Source organism: Bufo bufo, chromosome 4, assembly GCF_905171765.1.
Source record: "Bufo bufo chromosome 4, aBufBuf1.1, whole genome shotgun sequence".
Lineage (NCBI taxonomy): Eukaryota > Metazoa > Chordata > Amphibia > Anura > Bufonidae > Bufo > Bufo bufo.
This window is the reverse complement of record NC_053392.1, coordinates 98,329,199-98,347,233: the sequence shown is the minus strand read 5'-3', so window position 1 is coordinate 98,347,233 and position 18,035 is coordinate 98,329,199. Positions and strand designations below refer to the sequence as shown.

Here is an 18,035-nt window from a genome sequence, read left to right as displayed (position 1 = left end):
CCCCACTTGGATAGCGAACATCTGAAACAAAAAAAACAGCCTTCCACTCGAAAGGTCCTTAAAAAATAAAGCAATTTCACTTTACTGCCCAATGTGAAACTGTAGGCATTCCATGGACTATGTTCTTCCAAACCTTAAAATTTCCAGTATTCAGAGACCAAAGTTTTCTAGAAAGTGGCAGCAGATAGCAATACCATTTTAGAAGCGGAATTTGTCTTCTCCAGTTCAAAATACTAAAATGTTGATCACCAAAGCTTTAAAAAAATCTACCCTCTGATTCTCTTCGGCAGCTTTCCTTTTTTTCAGAAATATATTTACCTTAAAAATGTGCATACATTAGCAGCTATAAACATTACATGGCATATCACACAATGTTAGCTTATATGAAAACGTACAAAATGTGAATGTATTCAAAATCTATTCAGCAGGTACTATTCTTAAAGCAAGACATCGAATCATCATGGAGTCTTGTAAGCATAACACTGTCTCAGAATGAATAAATATATATAACACTTTTCCGGTAGATTACAGCAGCAGAAAACAAGTCATCTGTTATTTTGTTGTTTGAGCAAAACCTTCTTTTTTTTTAGACTTGTATTCCTCTTACAGCTTGTTTTATGTTTTCTAGAAGTGCCTTATTTTCCGGGCTTTGATAGCGATCTTGATTTGTATACATGTCCGTCAATGTGGTCACGTAGGCATCAAAATTTTGTTCGTTGATGGGGTCCTACAAGATAGTAAAAAAAAAAACTATATTATTTTGTGGCCTCCTTTTTTGTAGGTGAATGATATGCTTGACAGACTATTCTACCATGACAAAAACTGATCTTGCAAATTTTAAAGTGCATCTGTCATCAGATTTGCTGAACTGCAGAGGGCACGGCAGTTGCAGAGAGAGCAGAGCCTCTAGGTGTAATGGCAACGCTCCCGTTGCTCCTAGAGGCTCATTTGCATATATTAAAACTTCATTTTTCTCAGCATTGCGGGCACATATGAACTTGGGACCAAGACAGATACCTTCAGCTGCCAAGCGCACATGCAACAGGTCGGCCAGTTTCACAGGTGAAAAACTGCTGACAGTTGCCCTTTAAAGAACAAGCATGAAAAATTATTGTTACGCCTTGTTTATGGCCTAAGGGGGCCGAGCACAACTAAAACGACACTAAAGATAGCAGTCATGCGTCGCGCCTTTGGTCCCTGTACCATCGTAAAACACAGGCAGTTTTTTTTTGTCGGACTGCAGAGAAACATTCTTGCTCAATGAGCCCCTGTGTAATTTTCTGATGTATACAGATGGGTTGGCAAAAGTTGACTGGGCTTCAGAGTTTTGAAGAGCAGAACTCATTTATCAAGACCCCTAAAAAAAATTTAACTAGAAAGTGTTGGAAAACAATGCCCTGTAATAAGTACAGTATGTTGCATGCCACACTAGGGGAGAGATGACAGAGTATTGATGGATTTTTCTCAGTGTATCTGTTTTTACTGCAGTGCTGGATTTTTTGAAAATTTTTATAAACTCGCATCAAAACTGCAGTGCCGTTGTTACCAAGGTTTTTCAATAATCACAGCAAAATGCAGCAAAGAAATCCGTTACAAAGCTGTCATATATCAACAGAGAGAAACAGCAATTAGAAAATAAATAAAAAAAAACACAGAAATGCCATAGAATAAAATAAGAAGCTGATATATAAGTACATGGAGTTAAAAGCAGTGTCTCTAAAAGATGCTTCTGACAACATCTTCCCTATGAGCAAATATGTCCAACATATAGACCCTCAAACTTTTTCCATAAGTATTTGATTAATATCTGCTTTAACAGAAAATTTGACTTTTTTTGGCTGAAATTTTTACATCAGAAACTGTTTTGTTTTCAATCGGGTAAAAGCATATTTTACACTGCAAGAAACGTTCCTAATTGATCTGCCATCACATATAAAGCTTTGCCTTGCACTTTAATGTCCTAAAAGTAAACATCAAGTGCTAAAAGAAAAGCTAAGTGCACTTATTTATCCTGAGGTGATGAGACTAATGCACCCCTTATTGATCAAATGCGGCAAGTGACTACAGGTCTGTCATGTATGAGGCCTTCGGAGCAGTGGTGAATTGAGCGTTCCAGGCATTGGGGTTTTCTGGAATCAGAACTTTGATGATGTATCCTCAGGATAGGTCATCAATATAGATCTGTGGGGGTCTGGCTCATAGCACCTGTGTAGACCTGTGGTCTCTTCATTGTTTACATGGTATCTTCTTATAAACAGCTGTGCAAGGTGCGACAGCTTCATCCCGTTCAAGTGAATGGGATGAAGCCACAATATCCTACACTGATGTTACTATGTAGCTGGTGAGCAGGTGGACAGCCCCTTGTAAGCACTGAAGAGGCCACAGCGCTCGGCCAAGGACTGCTGATTGTCAGGGGTCCCAATAAGACCACCACTGATCTAATATTGATATCCTGAGACTAGGCCATCAATATTTTAACCCCTTTAAAGCTCGGTTTTGTGTGATGAAAACTGCATAAAAAAACATTTATCAATAAATACATCACCTTTATGGCGTAAAAAGTGGCAAAAGTTTAGCAAAAGTGGCATTTCTCTGCTAGCTTTGCCACTTTACCAAAAAAAGGAGGGCGGGGATGGCAGTTCAGCCACATTTATCATCTTCTATGCCAGTTTTCTGGCGTGAAAGAGCACTGAAATCAATATCAGCCAGGGGCTGGCTATTAGCCACACAACAGCTAATTAAAGAGGACCTTTCACCGATTATTACACTATGAACTAACTATACAGACATGTAGAGCTGCTCCCGGGGATCTCACTGCACTTACTATTATCCCTGGGCGCCGCTCCGTTCTCCTGCTATGTCCTCCGGTATCTCCGTTCACTAAGTTATGGTAGGCGGAGTCTGCCCTTGTTCTTCTGTGACGCTGGCCAATCGCATTGCAGAGCTCACAGCCTGGGAGAAAATAACCTCCCAGGCTGTGAGCTCTGCGCTGCGATTGGCCAGCGCTAGAGCAGAACAAGGGCAGACTCCGCCTACCATAACTTAGTGACTGGAATCTCCGCCTACTATAACTTAGTGAGCGAAGATACCGGAGGGCATAGCGGGAGAACGGAGCGGCGCCCGGGGATAATAGTAAGTGCAGTGAGATCCCCGGGCGCCGCTCTACATGTCTGTATAGTTAGTTCATAGTGTAATAATCGGTGAAAGGTCCTCTTTAAAGTATTTGGTCTCATTTACTTACTGGAAGTGAAATCCCTACTGTCCTCTACTAGGTCACAACTGAATCCTAATTTATTCTTGACAACTTGACCTCAAAGCAGCACTGGCATGAGCCATCTGGCATGCAGCATTGTCCATGCTGTCTGACAAGCAGTTCTTGAAAGTACTTTTCCATAGTCAAGTTGCCAAAGACAATTCAGGTAAGCTTCAACTATGACACATTAGAGGACTGAGCAACCTCTGGAATGGAGGCAATCGGATAAATAACTATTATGGAGATGGAGAGATGGAGAGATTCATATAACTGGCTAAAAGTATTTGACTGAAGTTTCATTTTTGGTACTGTATTTGACTGCGCAAATGTTTAAAAGAGACATCTCTGATGCTGCTATAAAGCCTCATGTTATTGCTTTATGCAGTTCTGTAGTTCAGGCAGGGTCTCCTTAAAGAGACCTGCTCTGTATGGAGACTTATTGTTATGCATGGAAAACAATATGTAAAGAGGCATCTTCCAGGGAAAGAGAACCATTTCGCAAGCGCCACCTTCTGTAAGTGGATAAATATGAGTCAAGGTCCAACATTTAAGCAAGTCTTGGAACATGACAAGAGAAAATATCAAAGCCAAATATCCATCTGTATAGAGCTGTCAGGGCAGTGGGTGGCCCTCATCGGTACATAGTAGGATTCTGACTGGCTGAACGTGATTCCTTGAACTCAGCTTAGGCAGGGTGCTGGTTCTCCTTGGAGAGACCAGCCAGAATCCTACTCCATACAGGTGAGGGGCAAGCACCTCAAAACAGCTGTATACGGATAGATATTTGGTTTGGCTATTTTCCCTTGTCATGTTCCAAGGCTTGCTAACAGGTCAGACCTTAACTCATAGGGATCCACTTTCAGATGATGGGGAGTTTGCAGTTCTGGATTACTATTAATCCTATATATTGCAAGTATTCAGAATTATGTTGTGTCTTCCATAGTTTATGGCATATAAGACAATATCATAGTAGTACTGCCAATAAAGCCAACCAAAGACAATATAAAAAACACATTTATATTCAGTGCAAATACATCCATACAAGGTATGACAAATGCAGCAGTATGTGACAACAAAGTTATTAATTTTGAGGCAAGAATCCCACGATTAACAAAAATTCAGCTCAAAATGTTCACTTAACCTTGTAATCAAGATGTATGAAAAATATATGTCTATATATTGTACATGAAAAAAAATTGTGTGCCATTTTCTTCCTTTGTTTTGAGTTTTGAAAAGGACATACATACAATTTCTATAGCAACATTTAGGAGCCAATCCCTGAAGATTGCTGTACATGAGAGAGTTACAGACACCGTTTTAGATGAAGGAGATCGTCCTACTCATAGAAGCTTACAGTCTGGAGGAGAACATGCATTAACGAGGCATGACTTGGTATAATGATGATGGCTGGTCCACATACAAACCATTTATGGAAACTAGGATTACCACACAGGTTACACTAGGAGAGTATGGTGCCTAGGGTAACTCCATATTTACAATACTAATAATGAGTCCGAGGAAGAATAGAAAATTAAAGGTTGGATGATTGATGAAGAGGGAAGCTCTAAACGAACATGAACATGTTTTCCAAAGATGAGGTTCAGCCCTAGAAGAATCCTGAAGATGTGCATGGGATGAACTATTGAGAAAAAAGAAAAGGAGTAGACCATGGGTAGAGTTCAAGTTGTGATTAATATTTGGAACTTTAGACATAAGTTACATACATTTGACTCTGTGGGGCAAAAGTATGGAAGAAAAGCTGAAGAACAAGAGACCCAACAAAAATGGACAAAATAAATTCACTAATTAGTCAAGAAACATGGAAGATAAATGACAAAAACAAATGACATAGGTGGCAATAAATACTGAGACATAGATGATACATTAATGTCGACTAATGAGAAGAAGGGGTGGTTACCAGGTTTTCCCTACTCAAGTTTTTAGACAAGTTAGTATAGGTAGTGCAAAACATCCTCTAAGAAAAAACTATTGACAATTAAAGAAGGTTACCTTAGCCACTGCTCCATCTACAGTAGATGATGAAAAGCTTGAGCAGAAAAGTCCTATGTCTAATGGCAGAATTACTACTCTATACATGAGGAGTACGTTCCAAGAAAGTTTGGAAAACACCATGACAATAACGCAACAGGAGACAAGAACTAAACATACAGTCTAAACAATGGAAAAGATGGTTATATGTCCTCAAAGAAAACAACCAAAACACCACAAGTACAAAGAAAGGAAAGCACTGTTTTATGTAAGGAAGTTATTAATGTAGTTACTTTACCTGATTAATGACCAAATATACATTATGGCATTCTATGACAGACAAACGGGAATTACTCACCATATGGGGTAGCTGGATATTAGCGAGACTATGAATTAAAGACTGACTGAGATTGGCCAGTTCATGCAGAAGAGACTCGTTTTGCTGCTCAATGACTTTGTTTTCCTCTTCTATTGTCTTCAGGTTACTCTCCATTGTTGTAATCTATAAAGCATAGACGGGGCAAAATACAAGGTATTATAAGACGTATAATGTAGTTGTGGTGCAATCAGCAATACCACTAGTGTCAGATCTAACTAAATTCATCACAATATTACTAGTAATTGTAATATTAAATAGTCAAGTGGTGTAGGTGGTTGAAAATATAATTTGTTACATGTGAGCACAACAGCATAGCTAATTTACTGGAGTATGTGGCTTACTAAATATTTTAAATATAACTGGTGCAGTAGTAATCTTAGCTTTTGTGCCCTTCAGCTAGAGGGTCGCTCTTCCTGTATACCCATGGTGGCATCTCAGCTTGTATATACTGTACCCCATACATGTACAGAAGGCCACATGACTTCACTATGTGACCCATACGAGTAATGGGAGTGCAGTTTACTATGTGTGTGTTACTTTGTGATTTGAGAGTCTAGAATAATATGGAAATTTGATTTGTATGTATCTGGTCTGACACATTTACACACTATTAATGTAGCCATATGTTCATGGTTCTAAATCTGGCCATACACATTAGATAATTGCCGTTAATCCTGCTGAATTCGGCAGACCTGGCAGGCCATCTAATGTGCATGAGGTCGTTTCGAAGGAAAGTAAGGACTGGCCTGTGGGATTTCAACATGCTTGATTCTTTTGTTCTCAGGTGCATTCGTCTCTTCCAGATGAGCCTGGCAACAGTTTACTATGCTCTCCCCATTGAGAACAAGAACTCTCCAGCAGAGTGTGCATGTGTATTGGTAGAGGGTGGTTGGGAAGAATAGCGGATATGTAAGTATATGGACGGCTTTAATTTGACAGTTCGTATGGTAATGTAGTTTTTATAGTTTGTTAAATAATGTCTACAGTATGTTTCAAAATTGTCTATACCAGCAGTTTGTATGCCTTTTATGCCCTTATATACTTCTTCACTGTCAGTAATGTGTTCCTCTCATGCTCATCGGGTAACTGCATGACATCATGGGTCACACAGAAGTGATTTCATGATTGTATATGATTTCCATTATGAATTGCTTAATTTAGCATGATCTGTTTATTAGACAGTAAATAAGCTTTACTAAATTGATAATTTGATATGTGAATTTGATATGTGGGGCTAGCTCGCTTACCTTCCTATCCCCATAGTATGTTATTTTACAGCGCTTTTTAATGTACAGCATTTTTTAAAATTATATATGATAAATTTAGGTCATGAAAAGCTGTACATGACTCAAAGAATGCCAAAAGTAATTTTTTTTTCATGCACCACCTCCTTAGGCACTGTACTCGACGTGACACAGTATCAGTCGTGCCTGGAATTACTTTAAAGACACATCTATCTAAAATGTCTATGGCTTGAGCCTATAAAATATATCAATATAAATAATGCTCATGTTCGTTGAAGTCATAAAAAAAAATAAAAAAATCTTTGATGTCCTAATTTTTGTTCTATGTCATGAGCATACTACCTATGTATACAATGTAAAACTAGTAGGTTAAAAAAGAAAAAAATGAAATCAAATACTACTTATGGATAACTTTTATTCTTCGAAGGCTGAATTTCGTGTAAGTTACATGGAAAAATCACACAACCTCCCCTCCCGTGTAACTTACATGAAATTGGTATTCATCAACACAGGGTTCTTGGCAAGCAACAGGACGCTCGTCCAGTACCTAGTGGGAGGGAGCAGAAGCTGAAAAGGGGGCAGAGAATGAAGCAAAAGAGGTGGAACTGATTCAAGTGAACAAAATATCGGACGTGTGTGTCATCGACCAGCATGGGTCACTTTTGGAACCAGATTAGTTAGACTAGCCACCAGACTAGTCCAATTGGAATGTTCAAGGTTGTAAGCCAGCACTCTTCAGTAATGGCTTAGGTGATGATTAGAATTGATGGTTGTTTGGGAAATCATTAGTAATGTGTGTGCTTTTTAGTTCCACCTCTTTGAATGATAAAAATCATAACCACTAAATTCTAATATACAAACATAACTATTATACTACAATTTACGTCAATAATCGCACGTCTGTAGACAATAGGCAGTTCTTATTTTCTTCTCGTTTTTCAGATACTTGTAAATATTACTTTATTTAAATTTTTGATTTTTTTTTAACCAAATTTGGGTTAATAGAAGATCAAATTGGTATTTTTGTTCTATTGTTTTAACAGTGCCACACGCTTGAATGTAACACTTGATATGGTCACCGAGTTCTCATCCTCACCCTTACCCTCCATGTAATATTTTTTTCCCGATCTCTCCATAAATACATTTGATGTCTTGGTTGATGAATACCATGCAGCCAGCATGATTATGTGGCCACAGAAGACGGTATTTACAGAAGTACGGATGCACTCACGCATGTCACATAGAGATGTAATCCGGATTTTTCATGCACATGCATGTCACAAAGAAACAGTGCAGGCTTTAAAAAAGAAAAATGTTACAATGACAATGATAATTTAGTATTACAGTCTGATAGGCTGCTGTGCCATTGTCTATCCGTGTTACAGTAAGCAAAAGTGACCAATAAGGGTAAATTTTACTTCTGAACAAATGACCTGGGCATGCATGAAGTATGGGTGAGCATGAGAATAAAAGTTTTACTGCGTTATTAAATTTTTTAGTTTTTTTGTTCTTAAATTTATGAGTAGGTTAGTGGCATCTCATATAGGTAACTCATACATGGCAGAGTTGTATGCCTTCTCGGCAGAGCTAGCAGTACCGTTCTTTCTAAAATTACCTATGCAAGACATTTTCAATATTGCTTTTAGAAAACTGTTACCTGAGTTCTCAGCTTAATCATATCAGATTCCATCTGGGAATTAGACTCATTGAGTTCCTTTATTTCTTCATCCAATTGTTTTATTTCCTCGTCATTTTCTATACCTAAGGGGATATTAAAGGAAAACTTAATAGAGTTGTAAACCATCAAGCATCAGTGATAACGCTTGGATAAACAACGCTATCAATAAAGAACAGTTAGAACAGAAGATTTCGAATTGAATTTGATGCTCGATAATGAGCTCTATGAGCAGAATAAATAGTAAAATAATCTATGCAACTTTATAGCTAAATACTGGGGCCTACGGGTGGACTGAGGAAGATCTGGGCCCCAGGCCTTAAAGGAGTTTTCAGATAAAAGATGATTTTTTAATAAGTTCCTGTAGCATGGCCCATGAAACAGAAGAGTCATACTCACCTGCTAAACGCTGCTCTGATGGTCCACGATGCCATTTTCATCTGTATAACTAACAGCATTGACCCACCGAAGATTTCAAACACATTCCAAACATACCTGTGTATACTTTGTTTCTTTATTCCTTGTCCATAAAAGATGATTTTATTCTGATGGAAAACAGCTCAAAAGTGTCCGGCTGGGCTAGGTTTGCCGTTTTAAGTGCCCAAAGTAAACCAGACTTAAAAATAGGGAAGGGCTAATTTAGCTCCTCATATCCTGGGATTGGTAGCAGCTAGAGGTATGGGTATTGTTTGAAAGCTAACATTTCAAACTTTCAGACAATAACAGAAGCATTATATCTAGAGATTAGCGAAGTTTTGGAAAATTCGATTCGGCTGCTTTGCCAAATTTTGCAAAAAATCGCTTTGTGACGAATTTACTTTGTGATGATAGCGCCGCTCCCCATCATTGTACCCTTCAGAGGCTGCATTCATACATGCATAAAAACAGTTTAAAATGAACATAAAAAAAATTTAATCACTCTTACCACCACCATTTGCTCACGACAGGCCGGCCTTCGCTATCTTGCTTTAAGATCTGGCTAGAAATCTCTCGCGGCCCGAGATGACGTCATCATACGTCAGCACGCAAAGGAATTCAGCCGAGATCTTCATTCAATCAAGATGGCGGCAGCTGGCACATTGCCAGCAAATGGATGGGTTAAGTAAGATTTTTATTTTTATTTTTTACACTATTTCAGGTTGAATCGATTCGTTACCACGAAGCACTAGGAAATTTGTCTTTGCGGCAAATCTGATTTATCCTGAAATTCGGATAGAATTCCACTTCGTTGGATTCAATTCGCTCAACTCCAATTATATTAATTACATCTGAAGATATAACTGTTAGAAATGGAGTCAGGAGTGAAATCAGTGAAACCTGTGTTTACTTTCACTTCAGCTGCATTCTCTGCCATCCCTATTTCTAACAGCTATATCTTCAGATGTAATGGATTTAATGTCATCTTTCAAACAAGACCTGGACTATACCTCTAGCTGCTAACCAATCCCAATATATGAGCAGCTAAATCAGCCTTCTTCTTAAGTCTGTTTTGATTTGGGCACAGAGAACAGTAAAGCCCGCCCAGCTGGGCACTTGGGAGCCGTTTTCCTTCAGAATAAAAGCACTTTTTCTGGACATTGACTAAAGAGACAAAGTGCACACAGGTATGTTTGGAATGTGTTTGCAATGCTCTGTGGGAAAATGCTGTTACATTGGTGAAAATGACGTGACCGATTCCCTTTAACTAGGATACTATTGAATAAGGGGTTTTAAAAATGTCAAGGTTTGTCTGCAAGAATTTATTTTACAATGAAAAGCTAAAAAATATTTTTTTCCCGTATACCGTACTTCCGATATCAATTCCTCATCATTTTCAAGATTTCTGCTTGTTGTCTTACACAAAGAACCTTCATTGGTATCATCCATTGGATACATAAGCACTAACAAATGAGAAATGTCGGATTGCTCCAAAATGCAACATATGTAAATGATTACAAGTGTGGTCTGATTTAGATACTGGTTCTTTCCAAAAGACGGTGTAAAAGTTCTCCCCCTACTGACCTATAAAAAGGCTTTTAGAAGCTACTTTTGGGTAGTGTACCTCTTGGTGAGAGTTGATTGACTGCTAGACATGTCTCTAATATGCACTCAAAGACATTTTGCCCAGTTGACGGACTTGATTTGATTGAGAAAAGCAGGATGGTCATTTTGATGAATGACTGTTCTGACCTACAGTAGATGTTAGAAGGTGTTGGGAGCAGTGGTTACGTGATGGCACGTACACAAGACAAACATGCTCTGGACAGCCCAGACAGACCACAAGTAGAAAAGATTATTTGATCCACCAACAAGGGTAAGCAGCTCCCACAGTTTTGTTGTCCACCACCTTTATTGTTGTGTCTCTGCCCGGACCATTTTAAGGCGCTTAGCAAAAAGAAATTTGGTGTCACGGTGCCCAATATGTGTCTGCTATTAACAGCCAGCCACAGTCGCCTTTGTTCGTGGTGTCGTGAATAAGAAACATGGACTGCTACAGACTGGAATCGTATTGTCTTTTACAATTTATCCAGGTTATGTTTTGGATCTGATGATGGTTGTCTTCGAGTATGGAGACCTTGTGGTTAACTCTTCAATTCTGCTCCAACTGCTAGTGTGATGATCTGGGGAACCACTGTCAGGGAGCCATCAGTCAGTCACTCCTAGTAGTCTGTCAGTCCTAGTAGTGATACGAGGGACACTGACAGCTCAGTGATATGTGCAGGGCATCCTGCGGACACATGTGCTGCCTCTTATGGCAGGGATTGCAACTGGCCTTTTTCAGAAGGATAATGTTTGCCCACACACAGCAAGGGTTTCCCAGAAATGTCTCTACCAGATACAACACTTCCTTGGCCTGCTTGGTCTCCAGATTTATCTCCAGTCAAGCATTTATGGAACCAGCTGGGACACCAGCTTCAACAACCTACAAATGTGCAGGATTTTCAGGCCCACCTTGCAGGATACCATACAGAACCTGTATGCCTCCACATCCAACCGTATCTCATCTTGTATCTAGGTTGGCGGCCACACAAGTTCCTAGAGCCTCCTTGCAATTGTACAGTTTTCCCAAATAAACTTATCTTTTCTCTCTAATGTTGTAATCATTTACATATATCATCATTACATTCCAACAACTCCTTCCTGGTGCATTATTCTTTATTTTTTTTTGTCAAGGAGTGTAAATCTGCCCATTCATTTGATGGACACACAGGTGACATTTTGTTATGGCTGTTGCAGCATATGACATGGCCTGGACAAGTAATTAGGAAATTGATGTATTAAGCTTCAATATTTCATTATATTATATTTATTAACTGTAATAAACCAAGAAATAGCTATTTTTCCTATCTTCAGGTTTCAATGTGATTGAATACTTGACATACAGGAATAATTTACCATGATGTTAGTTGCAGTGTAATGTAAAAAGCTCACACTACAATGCTGAGAACATATTTTTCGTTGTGGAATTTATTGAAAACTGGCATTGAAAGTAAATCATACCAAAGATTATTTGATTTGAATGTAATTGGTTTTCAATTTATCTGCAAATTCTCACCCAATGCAGATATATTTATACCTGAAAAGTAATGTATTTTTTACTTTATAAGCACACTCCCCCCCCTCAAAATGGCAGTGTGCCTTAATAAAGCAAATACTAATAAACGCTTCCATTATGGTAGCCTTTATTAGTATGCAGGAGACACGGGGAGTGGTGAGTAGAGCTATTAGCACTGGCTGTACTCACCACTCCCTGGTCTTCTTTTGGGCACCTATTGTGCTGCACCATCTGAAGCAGTAGAGGTAAGTTGTTATATTTATTTTACTGCCTGATCTGAGGTCTGATGAGGATTGGTTGTTCTGATTGGAGTGTTGGATCTGAGGTCTGATAAAGATTGGGAGCTTGATTGGGGAATCTGATCTAAGGTCTGATAAAGACTGGGGTTTAATTGGGGGGGGGGGGTCTAATCTGAGGTCTGATAAAGATTGAGGGTTTGATTGAGGGGGTCTGATCTGAGGTCTGATGAAGATTAAGGGGTCTGAACTGAGGTGTGATTGGGGGCCTGATTTGGGGGTATGATGAAGATTGGGGGTTTGGACGGAATTCCAGCAGCGCACGGCAGTGACGGATCCGTAAGACTGTTCCCGGCCAGAACAGTCTGCTGGATCTGCTTACCGCAGATGTGAAACGAGCCTTAGTGATCAATCCCTAATATTCTTAATAATTTATAGGACAATGTACATTATCTCATCTTCTGTAAGACCTCTATTTGGAGAAAAAGGGGAGCTTCTGTCATCATTCTAAAATAATTTTTGCAGCAGCTGAGGCATTAATTATAATTGTATAAAACTAATTGCAGTTGCTGTTTTTATTTTACAAAGAGACAGAGCACTACATGTCAGGCAAGCAGTGGATGGCACATAAGCAACTTTCTGCATAAAGGATCTGTGATTTCTGTTGCAGGAAGTAATAAGCAGTGCCTTGTTGAGCCCCACTGATCTCTGTATAATTGTCAGATTCTAACATCAGTATAGGGGGTGCAGAGGTTTCAGTTGCATCTGGGGTCCTGAAGGGTTCCAAAGGCCCCTCTACCCATAAGAAGTCACCAATATTATAAATGGCTAATGTGTGTATATATATATATATATATATATATATATATATATACATACATATTGTGGTGTTTCGCTCTGGTAGATAGGGTAAGTGAGGGCAGTACAGAGGCAAAATACAAGTTCTTAACTCAAAACGTCAGTGTTTATTTACACTTGAGGCAATTGCACAAAACAGCACGTAACTTTACAGTCTTGGTGTTAATTCACACACAATGGAAAGTTCATATAGCACAAGTCACCTTGCTGGCAGTTCTTCCCCCAGTAGTCCACAGCAGACTTTAGGGGGCCTGTTTCCCCAATGTACGGCTCTCAGCCCTCCAGCACGGGACAAAGCCTCAGATCCCAAAAACAGAGACATCTCTGCTGAGCCCAGCTGCCTATTTAAGGACAGCCAGGTGCTGCCAAAACCTGGACCGGCACTTAAACTCCGGTCCGGTATTTGACCTCACCCGGCTGGAAATCAGCCCAGCCACACATGCTGGGAGGAAAATACCTGCCTTGCCAGACTGCCAGACACAACCCCTCACTGTGTCACATACCCCCCCTTCTTTTGTTCAACCCTGCGGGGGTGGACACACATCAGACATTGCACGCGGGAAAGGGCATCCGCGTTTCCCTGCAACCGTCCTGCTCTGTGTTCTACCGAGAATTTAAAGTTCTGCAGATACAAAAACCATCTGGTGACCCGGGCATTCCTGTCTTTGGCCTGGCTCATCCACTTGAAAGGAGAGTGGTTGGTCACCAGGCGGAACTTTCTCCCCAACAAATAGTAGTGGAGAGACTCGAGTGCCCCCTTGATAGTCAGGCACTCTCTCTCCACTATACTGTACCTGGTTTTGGCTGGGATGAGCTTGCGGCTTAGGAAGACAACAAGATGTTACTCCCCGTTGACTTCCTGAGACAGTACAGCACCGAGGCCTACTTCGGAGGCATCTGTTTGTACCACGAACTCCCTCTTGAAGTCGGGCGTCACCAAAACCGGTGACCCACACAGGGCTGACTTCAAAACGGCAAAAGCCTCTTCCACCCGATCATCCCAGTGAACCATCACTGATTTTTGTCCCTTCAAGAGCCCTGTCAAGGGTGCGGCTAGAGTAGGGAACAAATCTCATGTAATAGCCCACCATTCCCAGGAATGACTTTATTTGCCTAGTGGTGACAGGTCGGGGCCAATTCCGTATCGCCTCTATTTTGTTCACTTGGGGTTTGATGACTCTACCCCCAATGACATACCCCAGGTACTTAGTCTCTTCTAACCCTATCGCACATTTTTTGGGGTTAGCGGTTAGGCCAGCTTTCTGAAGGGAGTCCACTACAGCCTGCACTTTGGGTAGGTGACTTTCCCAGTCGGTATTGTGAATGACAATATCGTCCAGGTAAGCCGAAGTGTACCGATGATGTGGACAAAGCACAATGTCTATTAGGCGCTGAAAAGTGGCGGGGTCGCCATGCAGACCAAAGGGTAAGACCTTATATTGATACAGCCCCACAGGCATGATGAAGGCAGTTTTCACTTTGGCAGCCTCCATTAAGGGCACCTGCCAGTACCCTTTTCGTGAGGTCCAAAACAGAAAAATACTGCGCTTGTCCTAACCTCTCGATGAGCTCATCCACCCGGGGCATGGGATACGCATCAAATTTGGAAACCTCGTTAAGTTTTCGAAAGTCGTTACAAAACCGCAACGTCCCGTCCGGCTTGTGTATCAATACTATAGGACTGGCACACTCACTTTTTGACTCCTGAATGACGCCTAGCTGCAACATTAGCTCCACCTCCTCCGATATGGCTTGTCACCGAGCCTCGTGTACCCGGTATGGTTTTAATCAGACTTTTGCCTGAGGCTCAGTGACAATGTCATGCTGGATTATGGAAGTGCGTCCACGGAGGTCCGAGAACACATCCATGTTCCGACTAGCAAACTCCCTGGCCTCCTGAGTCTGTTTAGAGGATAGGCTGTCAGCAATTTTTACTGTGGCAGCCGCCTCTTTTGCATCAGACAGAGGGGCCGGTACCTCTTCTCCTAGAAAACCCGGCCGCGGGCTGTCTTCTGTACAGGTTTCCCTATCTTTCCACGGTTCGAGTAAATTCACATGGTAAACCTGCTCTGGTTTTTGCTGCCCAGGCTGGTGTACCTTGTAGTTTACATCTCCAATTTTCTCGAGTACCTCATAGGGCCCCTGCCACCTAACCAGGAACTTACTGTCCACAGTCGGCACCAGAACCAAAACCCGATCACCCGGGTTAAAGATCCAGACCCGAGCCTGCCGATTATAGACCCGAATCTGGGCTCGCTGAGCTGCCTCCATATGCTCCATAACAAGAGGCAACACTGTCTCTATCCAATCTTGCATCTGGGTAACATACTTTACGTGGAGTGGGTTTACGTGGACACTTTTATGTGGAGTGGGTTGTTGTTCCCACGCCTCTTTGGCCACGTCCAAGAGACCGCGAGGGTGTCTGCCATATAGCAGTTCAAAGGGCGAGAACCAAATAGAGGCCTGGGGTACCTCTCGCACTGCGAACATGAGATAGGGCAGAAGGAGGTCCCAGTCCTTCCCATCTTTAGACACTACCTTTTTCAACATATTTTTAAATGTTTGGTTAAACCGTTCTACCAGACCGTCCGTTTGCAGATGGTAAACGGACGTCTGTAGTTGTTTTATGTGCAGCAACATACAGAGTTCCCTTATCACCTTGGACATGAAAGAGGTCCCTTGGTCGGTTAGAACCTCAGAAGTTTGTCTCTGTTCCTCCTGCTGTCATTCCAGTTCGTCTTTGTTCTCCCAAACACTCATGCTGACATAGCCTAGGTGCATGTGAACTGCCACTGTGATAAACCAGTTTGCGAGAAGTGCCAATAACTGGCAGGTTGATTAACAGGAGACATCACACAATCATCCCACATGACAAACTGATTTTTGAGGTTTTATGTGGCTAAATAATTTTGCTTTTAATCTGGCTTTTATGTCCCTCCCATTAGAGCTAGCTACTTGAAAATGTGTTTTTGCAGATCTTAGCAAACACTTGTTACTTCTTCGATTTGTATAACCCTACCACTTGTCCTTCTTGGTGTTGCAATTTAAATGTTTAAATTCATATTGCTATATATATTATATGGATGTGATTGGTTTAAAGAGGACCTGTAACCTCTCCTGACATGACTGTTTTAGTGACTACTTGCATTCCGATGAAATAACAATTGTGGAGCTTCATTTCTTAAATCTTTTATGTTGGTCCTCTTTAAGAATGTTAATAATTGTTAATATTATTAATAATCAAAATAGCAAGTACCATTTGTCGCCCGCTGCTTTATAGTCATCATCTCTTCTCCTGACAATCTGGCTTTCTTCATTGCTGATGTGGCTCGTGGACATCCCGATAAACTATAAGAAACATTACAGTGAAAAATGAGGGGTTAAGTGGTTATTTTTCGACTACTGTTAAAACCTGTTTTGTGTGTTTCTGGGCTGTAAGTGTCAGACAAAACATAAATAGCAGATGTTATCACATCACACTACACACAAACATTGTGTCATTGCATTAGCAACGGTTGATTGCAACCTAGACCTTATTCACTCAGTCAGTGTTTGGTCAGTGACCAACACCAGGAGTGAAGCCCACACAGAGTTAGGCTACTTTCACACTAGCGTTCGGGGCTCCGCTTGTGAGCTCCGTTTGAAGGCTCTCACAAGCGGCCCCGAACGCATCCGTACTGCCCCAATGCATTCTGAGTGGATGCGGATCCGCTCAGAATGCCTCAGTCTGGCAGCGTTCAGCCTCCGCTCAGCAGGCAGACACCTGAACGCTGCTTGCAGCGTTCGGGTGTCCGCCTGGCCGTGCGGAGGCAAACGGATCCGTCCAGACTTACAATGTAAGTCAATGGGGACGGATCCGTTTGTAGTTGACACAATATGGCTCAATTTTCAAACGGATCCGTCCAGACTTTACATTGAAAGTCAATGGGGGACGGATCCGTTTGAAAATTGAGCCATATTGTGTCAACTTCAAACGGATCCGTCCCCATTGACTTAGAATTTTTTCTAAACTATAATGCAGACGGATCCGTTCTGAACGGATCCAAACGTCTGCATTATAGGAGCGGATCCGTCTGTGCAGAAACCAGACTGATCCGCTCTGAACGCAAGTGTGAAAGTAGCCTTAAGGTATCATGGAAAGATTTGTACCTCTTCTGTGTTTCCTGACCTGTACCTGGTTTTGTCTCACAATCACTGATGGAAATCACCAATCAAACACTAACTTGTGAATAAGGCATTAAAGGCTATGTACACCTTCGGAGGCAATTTTTGTTTATGATTGCATTTTACCCATTTTTGGCAAAAAAAATCTAAATATTGAACCGTTCAGTCACAATGGGTTAACTGTTTTTCTAACTGTGTGACTGGTACATTCACTTTGTGCCGGTCATCTAATAACCCGTATCTCTAATTTACTAAGAGGTCATAAACACCTATCTAAAGGATATGGACACCTTTGTAAAAAAAAAATCATTTCTCTAATTGGTTCTATTTATCTATCTTTTTTTTGTTTTTGTTCTACAGCCTGCTGTGCTTACAGTTGACCGTCGTTTACAGAGAATCCATCATCTGATTTTCTGTAACGCGCTCACTTTCTCCCTCTCCTCCCCCTATCAGAAGCTTCCAGGTCTGACACACATGAAGCCCCGCCCCTCGAGAAGCCCCACCCCTCACAGACATCTCTCTTACCAGGAGCAGCTCCAGACTACATTGTGGTTACAGGATCTCTGGTGATGTCACAGTCATGTGATCAGCCATGTGTGTGGGAGGAGTTAGGGGAACACGGGCTCCTGTAGGACTGTGCTGGTGGAGAATGCAGAGGTACTTTATGTATGGAAGGTGTGTATAAAGCAGGGCTATGTCAGT

The 18,035-nt window shown here is 41.1% G+C and overlaps 1 protein-coding gene across 2 annotated transcripts in view; it reads right to left on the bottom strand.

The window, feature by feature from the left end:
* Positions 1-586: 586 nt before the first annotated feature.
* MYT1L (myelin transcription factor 1 like) overlaps positions 587-18,035 on the bottom strand; it is a 246,238-nt gene continuing 228,789 nt past the window's right edge. For both annotated transcript variants that reach the window (XM_040430991.1, XM_040430992.1), the window contains 4 exons: positions 16,426-16,517; positions 8,523-8,626; positions 5,601-5,744; positions 587-727 (listed from right to left, as the gene is read on the bottom strand). In XM_040430991.1, the coding sequence (XP_040286925.1) occupies positions 587-727; positions 5,601-5,744; positions 8,523-8,626; positions 16,426-16,517 (481 nt within the window). The remainder of the gene's footprint in view (positions 728-5,600; positions 5,745-8,522; positions 8,627-16,425; positions 16,518-18,035) is intronic.